The sequence below is a fragment of the Wyeomyia smithii genome, chromosome 1 (assembly GCF_029784165.1).
Source record: "Wyeomyia smithii strain HCP4-BCI-WySm-NY-G18 chromosome 1, ASM2978416v1, whole genome shotgun sequence".
Taxonomy (NCBI): Eukaryota; Metazoa; Arthropoda; class Insecta; order Diptera; family Culicidae; genus Wyeomyia; species Wyeomyia smithii.
In genome coordinates this window covers 125,583,117-125,594,308 of record NC_073694.1, presented here as the reverse complement: position 1 = coordinate 125,594,308, position 11,192 = coordinate 125,583,117, and the positions used below count along the sequence as shown (strand labels likewise).

Below are 11,192 nucleotides of genomic sequence, written 5' to 3'. Positions count from 1 at the left end.
CAGGCCAACGCTATTGCTCGCTCCGAGCTTTTCACACGCGAGTATCGCGTTTATATACCCGCACGAGACGTGGAGATCGACGGTGTCATAACCGATTCGAGTCTGTCGGTCGAGTGTATCTTGGCAAGCGGTTTTGGCTGCTTCAAAAATGCTTTGTGTCACGACGTAAAAGTAAAGATCATAGATTGCAAGCAATTGCGGTCTGTGTCTCTTGTCAACGGCACAAAAGTGTACACTCCGACTCGTTTCGTGTTACGTTTGCCGGATCTGCTCTCCCTAGCCACGTCTCGATCGATCGGGTTCGTCTGCCTGTGCGATTGTATGTACCCCATGTTATGAATTGCACCAATTGCAAGCAGCTAGGCCACACAGCCGCCTACTGCTGCAATAAGGCACGATGTAGCAAGTGTGGAGTCTCCACATGCCCGGTGTACATGCAGCGCAGAGATAAAATCAAGCGGTCACTTAAGGAGCGTTCAAAGCGATCTTACGCTGAGATGCTGAAGAAGACCGTGACCACTTCTACCATAACATCGAACCCCTTTGATCTGTTGTCCTCTGATGAAACCGATTCTGACGATTCACCAGCGGGAACATCTTATGCCAATCCTGGGGCGTCTAGAAAGAGGAAAAATATTTCCTCTCCTAAACTTCCCCGTAAAGGTCCTAAGATTTCCCAAAGTGAAATGAAAGTTACAAACAAACCAAACAGTGCTGCGGAAAAACCGAAGCAAACTCCTCCTGGGCTTGCAAATTTAAAGTCCCAGAAGGAGTTCCCAGCACTGCCAGGAACATCTAAAACCCCAGTTGTTCCTTTTGCACTCCTAGTTGATGAAACAAACTCTGGATTAGTGAAATTTTCTGACATTGTGGACTGGATTTTTGAAACTTTCAATGTACCCGATCCAATAAAAATTTTTCTTACAGCATTCCTCCCAACAGTTAGATCATTTTTGAAGCAGTTGACTGCCCAATGGCCCCTTCTTGCAGCGATTGTATCCTTCGATGCCTAATTCATCTGCTAATCTGAAGGATTCTATCTCTGTCTTACAGTGGAATTGTAGAAGTATTTTACCAAAAATGGATTCATTTAAAGTTTTAATAAATAGAAACAAATGCGATGCATTTTCCCTTCGTGAAACTTGGCTTACTTCAAATATTGATCTCAACTTCCATGATTTTAATATTATTCGCCTTGATCGAGACACCCCATATGGAGGAGTACTTTTAGGGATTAAAAAGTGCTATTCTTTCTATCGTATTAACCTCCCCTCGATTCCAGGCATCGAAGTTGTCGCATGTCAAATGACAATACAAGGTAAAGAGCTTTGTATTGCCTCAATATATATTCCTCCCAGAGCACAGGTTGGGCAACGGTTCCTCTTTGATTTAATAGAACTTCTTCCCTCACCACGTTTGATTTTGGGAGACTTCAACTCTCATGGTGTGGCTTGGGGTTCTCCTTACAATGATAACCGCTCCTCTTTAATCTATAACCTTTGCGATGACTTCGGCATGACTATTTTAAACAACGGCGAAATGACACGTATCCCGAAACCTCCAGCGCGCCCAAGCGCTTTGGATCTATCCTTATGTTCGACGTCGCTACGGTTGGATTGCACATGGAAGGTAATCCTCGATCCTCAAGGTAGCGACCATCTGCCTATTCTTATTTCAATTACTAACGGTTCAACTCGCATGCGACCAATTGACATTCCGTATGACCTCACACGGAATGTCGATTGGAAGTTATACGAGGAAATGATTTCAAAAGCGGTCGAGTCGATTCAACATCACCCACCACTTGAAGAATACAACCTCCTCGTGGGCTTAATCCTCGACGCCGCGTTGCAAGCCCAAACGAAGAAATATCCCGGCGTAACGATCAAAGAGCGGCCTTTCACTCCGTGGTGGGACAAAGAGTGCTCCGATGTCTACACGCAAAGATCCGACGCGTTTTTGGCCTTCCAGAAGGGAGGTATACCCGACGACTATATACGGTATTCGGAGCTTAATACCAAGCTTAAAAGCCTGGCTAAAGCAAAGAAACGCGGATATTGGCGTCGGTTCGTGAACGAGACGTCGAGGGTGACATCGATGAGCACTCTTTGGAACACAGCCCGAAGAATGCGGAATCGCGTAACGGTCAACGAAAGCGAGGAGTCTTCAAGTCGGTGGATATTTGATTTTGCCAGGAAAGTATGTCCGGACTCTGTTCCTGAGCAAAACATTGTTCGCGATGCGTCTCCGGGCCACGACGCGATAGAATCACCTATTACGATGGCAGAATTTTCAGTTGCCCTCCTGTCCTGTAACAATAACGCACCTGGGTTAGATAGAATCAAATTCAACTTGTTGAAGAATCTACCCGGCAAAGCCAAGAGGCGCTTGTTGAACTTGTTCAATAAGTTCCTGGAGCAAAACATTGTACCGCAGGATTGGAGGCAAGTGAAGGTGATCGCCATCCAAAAACCAGGGAAACCAGCTTCTGATCACAACTCTTATAGGCCGATTGCAATGCTATCCTGTATCCGGAAATTGATGGAAAAAATGATACTCCGTCGTTTAGACCACTGGGTCGAATCAAATGGTTTACTATCAGATACTCAATTTGGCTTCCGCCGTGCCAAAGGGACGAATGATTGTCTTGCGTTGCTTTAAACAGATATTCAGCTGGCGTATGCTCGCAAAGAACAAATGGCGTCTGCGTTCTTGGACATTAAGGGGGCTTTTGATTCCGTTTCTATTGACATTCTTTCGGGTAAACTTCACCGACAAGGATTTTCTCCAATTTTGAACAATTTTTTGCACAATTTGTTGTCCGAAAAGCACATGCATTTTACGCACGGCGATTTGGCAACTTTCCGCATTAGCTACATGGGTCTTCCCCAGGGCTCATGCTTAAGCCCTCTTCTTTACAACTTTTATGTATATGACATCGACGAATGTCTGGCAAATTCATGCACGATAAGACAACTTGCAGACGACAGTGTAATCTCTGTTACAGGAGCCAAAGCTGCCGATTTGCAAGGACCATTGCAAGATACCTTGGACAATTTGTCTGCTTGGGCTTTACAGCTAGGTATCTAATTCTCTCCGGAGAAGACTGAGATAGTAGTTTTTTCTAGGAAGCATGAACCTGCTCAGCTTCAAACACAATTAATGGGTGAAACGATTTCTCAGGTTTTAGTACACAAATATCTTGGTGTCTGGTTCGACTCTAAAGGCACCTGGGGTTTCACGTTAGGTATCTGATGAAAAAATGTCAACAAAGAGTGAATTTTCTTCGTACAATAACCGGACAATGGTGGGGAGCCCACCCAGGAGACCTTATAAGGCTTTACCAAACAACGATATTGTCTGTCATTGAGTACGGGTGTTTCTGCTTCCGCTCCGCAGCAAACACACATTTGATCAAACTGGAGCGAATACAATATCGTTGTTTGCGTATCGCCTTGGGTTGCATGCGGTCGACCCATACGATGAGTTTGGAGGTCTTAGCTGGAGTACTACCATTGAAAACCCGCTTCTGGAGCCTGTATTCTCGTATTCTTATCAAATGTGAGTTCTTGAACCGTCCCGTGATTGTAAATTTTGAAAGGTTAATCGAACTTAATTCTCAAACCCGTTTTATGACATTGTATTTCAATCACATGTCCCAAAATATTAACCCTTCTTTGAATATTCCAAATCGTGTCGACTTATCAAATACTTCTGATTCTACTGTGTTTTTCGATACATCCATGATAGAAGAAACTCGTGGAATCCCGGATCATTTACGCGTGCAGCAGATCCCTGAAATTTTTTCCAATAAATATCGGAACATCAACTGCGACAATATGTTCTACACTGACGGATCACTTCTTGATGGGTCCACTGGCTTCGGTATTTTCAATAACAATTTAACCGTCTCCCAAAAGCTTGATAATCCTGCTTCTGTTTACGTCGCAGAATTGGCTGCAATTCAGTACACCCTAGGGATTATCGAAAAAATGCCCACGGACCATTATTTCATATTTACGGACAGTCTCAGTTCCATTGAGGCTCTCCGATCGATGAAAGATCTTGAGCACTCTCCGTATTTCCTGGGGAAAATACGGGAACATCTGAGTGCTTTATCCGAAAAATCGTATCAGATTACCTTAGCGTGGGTCCCTTCTCACTGCTCGATACCGGGCAATGAGAAAGCGGACTCTTTGGCTAAGGTGGGCGCAACAAACGGTGTAATTTATGAAAGACCAATTGCCTTTGATGAATTTTTCTCATTTGTACGTCAGAACACGGTCATCAGTTGGCAAAATGCTTGGACCAGAGGGGAACTGGGAAGGTGGTTACATTCCATAATCCCCAAGGTGTTGACGAACCCGTGGTTCAAGGGGTTGGATGTAGGTCGGGATTTCATTTGCGTGATGTCCCGGCTTATGTCCAATCACTATAGATTTGACGCGCATCTCCGTCGTGTTGGGCTCGGGGAAAGTGGTATCTGTGCCTGTGGTTAAGGTTATCACGACATAGAGCACGTTGTTTGGTCATGCCCTGTACACCGTGACGCCAGGTCTAAATTAATAGCTTCCCTGCAGGCCGAAGGTAGGCAGTCGGCTGTTCCTGTTCGTGATGTCTTGGCGAGCCGTGACCTATCCTACATGTCCCTTATATACGTTTTCCTGAAATCCATCCACGCCCCAGTTTAGTCCTACCCCCTTCCGCCTGCATCCAGCCTAACGACAAGAACACGTTAAGACCCCGGATCCGGAAACAGCAATCAGACCCGCACGATACTCTCAAGGCCCGAGGAAGACAACCCAATAAGCCAGTCCGTAATATCTTGGCTCAGCAGCGGAATATGTGCTTACCTATGGCAATGAAAACCATCATTCAGTAAACCAGTGCTTTTAATGCAAAATATTATAGCTTTAAGTTACATTTAGTTTCAGCTCATAGTCGGCAGCGAGGATAAAAAATTTGCTTTTAGTTATTAAGATACTTTAGAAAGTAAGCTACCAGATATAATTGGCGCCGTTAAACATTAAATTGTATTTGTGCCGTGTCAAATAAATTATAGATGAACAAAAAAAAAATTGAGATTTTTAAATAGAGAAGTTTTTGCTAGATAAGCTTTTTCACCTTAAGAGTGCTCTTTTTGAAATGCTCCGAAGAGTTTAAGACAGTGTAAAGGTGTACGAAAACTATGAGCTTATGAGGCTTAAAAGTATGCGATATAAATGTATAGCATGAGATTGTACTGTCAAAAGCTATAACATAGACTCTGAACTGATCCGTCAAGACGGAATAGTTCGTAGCCTACCATGCTTTATACGATCAACTATGTATTAGAAACTATTGCAGTGGTGTATTGGCGTCTGAGTGGCGGCACTTTAATTGTTTATCTAAGAATCAATTGTGATTGGAATTTTTTTCAAATCAGATATGACCTTTTTTCAAATCACATTTTGTTTCTAAAGTAATTTTCTTCAATAATATCAAATGAAATTTTTGACAACTTCCCAAAAGTCATCCCTTGAAAATTTTTCCCTTGTTCAGTAGATAAATCGAAAAAAATCAGTCTTTTTCAAATGCTAGTCCACATAATATTTAAAAAAAAAATTAAGCAAGTATGCAAAATTGCTTAATTGCCTTGCACCCCCAAACTTTCATTGAATTGAAATGAGAGGGTGCTGCCAACTACTCAGTCGAATTGGTGCGAAATCCTTCAATATTGAATATTCTAGGTTGCTGAAAGCAAGGTGGAAAGGCTTTCCGCAAAATCCGCGCCATGGAGTAGTAAAAACGCGCCAAATCCGCGAGAGACGCAAAATCCGCAAAAAACGTAAAATCCGCGCCGACTGTAACAACCCTGCATGCGAGCATTCCTAGCACAGACGACATGAATGGACACCAACCGTTCACTGTGTTATTCCCTGTATCAATATTAGAAAAAAATTGACAGAGTCTCCCCATCCTAATAGGTCAATGTATTTTTGCTTCCATGAGCTTAGACTAATATGATGTCTCGAAGGTAAAACTTTTCCAAAAAGTTTGATACAACCCCCATTCAATTGAATAATTTCTAAACCTGCTTTCAGAACGTGATAAAAACTGATGTCTTGAAAGAAAATCTGCCGCTAAACGCAACAGTACCAGTGGAGTAAAGAGCCGCAGGTCTCTCGTCGTCTATAATTGCAGCGGTACAATTCTATTCGTACTGCAGCGGTACCATTCCTATTGCAGTGGTACCCTTCTGTCGTACATTTCTATTCGTATGCAATCGAGGAAAAACTGCAATGCTGCTGCTTAGGGTGATTGAAAGTTTATCTCATGAATATAATTACTATAAATTACTCAACAAGAATTGTAGATATTTGCAACGGTTATAAGTTATATTTATTTTATTTTATTTTCGATATTCACTAAATAATCGTGACCGGAAAGAATCGAAATTGTGAATTTTTGGTCCATTTACTAAGATTTATTCAGAATCTTTTCTACATTTCAAAATTGTTAGATGATATATTATTATTTTCTGCTTTACCATAATAAACGTATATTAGCTATCGTCGTGATACAGCGAATGTAATGGCAAAAAAGGCAAAAAATTGAGAATTGTCAAGCAAAAAACAAAACTGGAATTGTTGATTGCTGCGATTTTTTGCTGGAACTTGTTGATAATTTTGTTAAACATATCTTCTTATGTTTTCCAATGAATGAACCTTTGTAAGGGCTTTCATATTATTTTGAAAGGAACATCCATATTATAAATTTGATTTTAATAAGACAAAACCATTCATTATGATAACGTAAGTATTATTGGATTTAGTTTTTGAGGATATAGAGATGATTCTGACTTTTACGCATTACGATAAATTCTTGGTGCTTCTTTAACAAGAACGATATGCTTTTGTCTTGTGAAATACATGTTGTTTGCACAAAAAATACTACAGGCATAACATCGCCAACTATGAACGATATTCTTTCGAGTGTTGTTAAATATAATTCTGCAAATAAATTTCCAAGGAAGACTGAACATAAAAATACGTAAGTCACTGAGCAAACACATTGATTCTGTCTGAGAACTCTGTATATTTGTAACGAAAAATCCCCTAATTACAGTGTTAAGTCCCACGTTACCATTTCATACAACACTAGGGCTGTATACCTTGTAGTATGTTTCATACATTTTTCCCACGACACCTTCACAACGGTTACTACACAAAAGCGTAGTATCATATCATACTTCTTATATACAGCCTTTCAAAATATCTGGATCGCCAATTGTGTTGCATTTGCACGATATGGGGTCAAATTTTGCTATTATGCTTAACTCCCGAAAGCTATAAATGATTCTTTTGACGTCTTTGTTTTCTATATTGGGATGCATTCTGTAAACAATTAAATAAAACTGGCAAATGTTGCGTCAGATTTCAAACGAGAATAACAGAATAACCACATGAAGGTTAACAATAACCAATATGTTGTTGGATAGATAAAATGTTGGACAATTTTGTAATACGCTAGTTATTACTATTATTTCATTGCTCAGCGCTGAAAATTGATAAAAAAGTTTCAACGACAAATTTACGCGACAATGAACCAATCACATGCGAGCATTCCTATCATAGACAACATGAAAAGACAACAATCGTTCCCTGTGATATTCTTTGTATCAATATAAAACAAAATGGACAGAGTGGCCCCGTCCCAATAGATCAATTTATGTTTTCTTCCATGAACTTAGACTAATTTGATGTCTCGAAGGTAAGAGTTTTTCGAATTATTTTAAACATCGCTTTTCCTTGACCATTTTCCAAACCTGCTGTTCGTTCTTCTTCGATAAAAGTCACTGGTCACAATTCTTTTAGCAAGAAGAGTCTTAGTTTTATGAAACACAATTTTCCAACTTAACTAAATTTATTGAAACACTAAATATATAAAACGAATGAACGTCGCGATCGCCATGAACTATTTATTGGTGCTGAACAAGCAAGAAGAGACAGAGTGCCAGATTCATGCGTATTTATAGGTAATCTGTTATCGAGAGAATCGATCTACTCTGCTATCACTGATAGTGCTCTGATATTAGTGTATTGAGAATAATATTTGACACTCTCTTGATCGATGAAGCTAACGTCAATTACAGAGTGGGTCTGCTGGACAAAAAACTACATAATTTTAAACATACCGGCCGCCTTAGAAATATGCGGTATTTCTAAACTAATCTACTGACTAATCTAATGGCTATCGCAGAAAACATAACTAACTTACATATATATTTTCTTTTGACAATTGGTTTCTTCGTGTAGTATATTATGTGTACTTGATGAACCTTTTCCTGGTTGGAAGTGAGTCGGGTAAGCGTCTTCGATACAGCTGTTGCTGAATTGATGCGGGTGTATGCGAAATATCTGCTCCTACTACTCCTTGTAGTATAATTAGCTGGCGATTTCCCGTTCTGCGTTGAACACACCGGTCCTGTACCGGTCTCCCTGGGTGAATTCGTGCGATGTGACCGTCCTGGGGTGCACTCCTCGGTCATCGTGAATGTAGAGCATACTGAAACATATGAGAGGCGATTTTTTACAAGCATAAAACAAATTCGAAAAGACTTCCCTGGTGCGAAAGCTTGCGCGCCTCCGCGGGCGCCCAGCGCCGATGATGTATTCCTTGGTTGATGCATTTGTTGAGATGCGTTTACGTTGATGAACTGTAATGCCTTGCGCGGTATTCTTGGACATCTAATGAAGTCATGATGATGATACGATGAAATTTCGGATAAACGATGTGGTTACAAAGTGGTGTCTTCGATGGTCTTGCGTGTTGAAATTGACTCCAGTCGTCTCAGTCCTGATAATTGAGAAAAGCAACCAAACCAGACTAAGTGACGTGGCCATCATCACCAGCCGATCCCGATATTGCATGGAGATTAGTTGCTGAGTTGAGCGAATGAGATGAAACTGGAACCAAGTTTTCCACTTCAGAGCATCACGAAGAGATGTTACGGGTGGTCAACGACCGACCCTTGACGACTGACAACAGCTATAAGAGACAAAACATTTCTTAAACTTTTTGCAAGTTCAATGAAAACAAAAACTTAACTGGAATGCGGGAGCCCCGTGGCTCCCGCAGGCGCTTAGGCGCCTTTGATGGGGAAGCCTTAGTTCTTCCCTTCTGTGTGTGGTTGATCGTTGTCACGTATGGGCATAATGCAGATTTTACTTATTGCCCGTGAGAAATTACCGTCCTTCGTTTTCACCATCACCACCCGGATGTTGCTGTCTGCTCCCTTAGTGACATGCGTCACTCGACCGAGAGCCCATTTGAGCGGGGGAAGATTGTCTTCCTTCACCAAGAACATTGTCCCCACGAAAAGGTTGTTACGTTGCCTCGTCCACTTCGTCCTGTCGTGCAAGTCGGACAAGTATTACGTTGACCATTTCCCCCAAATCCGCTACAGGAAATCTTGTGCGCACTGCCATCGAGAAAGCCGATACTCTGGAACCTCTTTGAGTGCTGGCTCTGGTAGTGCGGTTAGTGGGCGTTGAATCAAAAAGTGCCCTGGAGTTAGTACTTCAAAGTCTCCGGGGTCATTACTCAAAGGAGTAAGAGGTCTTGAATTTAGGCATGACTCTATTTGTACAAGTATCGTTTGAAGCTCGTCTGGTGTGAGAACTTTCATGCCGATTGTCCGTTTGAGATGCTGCTTCATGGACTTAACGGCAGCCTCCCACAAGCCGCCAAAATTAGGATATCTAGGTGGAATAAACTTAAACTCGACACCGTCATCTGCTGCTTCTGAGACAATTTGCTCTTGCGATCGCTGAGTGAGAAAAACCTTGCACAGTTCATCTAGTTCACGCTTAGCTCCCACAAAGTTCTTGCCATTATCGCACATGACGATCGACGGTTTACCTCGTCTCGCCACAAACCGTTTAAAAGCAGCTATAAATGCGGATGTCGTCAAATCCGCAACCAATTCGATGTGAACTGCTTTGGTAACGAGGCATACAAAAATAGCAGCATAGCATTTTAGCGGACCCTTCTTGCGATTTGCGTAATTTGTCTGGAACGGTCCGCAGTAGTCGACACCAACACGTAAAAACGGTGGGGCAGGTGTCACGCGTTCTGAGGGTAGATCAGCCATCAATTGCTCGTGCACAGTTGGTTTGATTCGGAAGCAAAAGACGCAACGGTGAATGATTTTGCGGGCGAGATTGCGGAATCGCTCTCGAACACTGGCAATGAGCAGCTGTTGCCCTGCGTGTAGCAGATTATGATGGTAGTGCAGTACGATAAGTTCAGTTAGCGGGTGATCTTTGTCCAAAATTATCGGATGTCGTCTTCCGGTTGAAATCTGCGCATTCGCAAGCCGGCCGCCGACGCGAACTATACCATCCAGCATTTTTGGGCAGAGTGAATTATTGCGGGATGTCGGTTTAACTTCAGTTTTTTGTAGCAAATCCTTGATTTCCTGTCCGAAACGCTCGTGCTGAGCCAATTTTACGAGATGGAGAAGCGATTTTTCTCTTTCGATGAACGTTAACTGTTCAGACCATCGGTTATCGCGATAGCCCTTCCAACAGTTGTGTTTGAATCTCAGAAACCATGCCACGAGTCGTACCAAGCTTGTTAACGACGATTTCAAACTAAATATCTCATTTGGGGGAGATACATGAGCCACCGTACAAACAGCAGAATGTTCTTCTAGTAGAGAAGTTGCGAAGTTTGCTTCAGAGATGTCCACATTCTGCGGCCACGCAGTTTCACCTCCTTACAGCCACTGTGGTCCGCCCCACCACAGCTTATCGTGTATCAGTTGTTCGGCTGTAGTGCCACGCGAAAGAACAACGGCTGGGTTATCTGTACCTGGGACATGACTCCACCTTCCATCTTTAGTTGCGTGCTGGATTTTAGACACTCGGTTGGCCACAAACACTTGCCAACCAATGGAACCGATGCAAGCCAATATCGCACTATCATTGAATCTGTCCAATAATGCTGACGGGCCGAAATCTTCAAACTGCTAACCACCTTATCACTCAAATGTGTCAGTAGTAAGGCAGACGACAGCTCTAAACGTGGAATAGATTGCTTTTTCTTTCGTTTTTTTAGATCCTCAAGCGGTGCGACTCTTGATTTCGCGGCAATCAGGTGCGATGTAACGCTTTCGTCGTGATGTGTGCATCGCAAGTAAATGCAAG

General features: G+C 42.2%; 1 protein-coding gene across 1 annotated transcript; it reads right to left on the bottom strand.

Annotated features, from left to right (window-relative positions):
- Nucleotides 1–9,442: 9,442 nt before the first annotated feature.
- LOC129717178 (uncharacterized) lies at nucleotides 9,443–10,393 on the bottom strand. Its single transcript, XM_055667024.1, has one exon. It carries the CDS (start codon nucleotides 10,391–10,393, stop codon nucleotides 9,443–9,445), a length of 951 nt encoding a protein of 316 aa, XP_055522999.1.
- Between the last annotated feature and the right edge of the window lie 799 nt (nucleotides 10,394–11,192).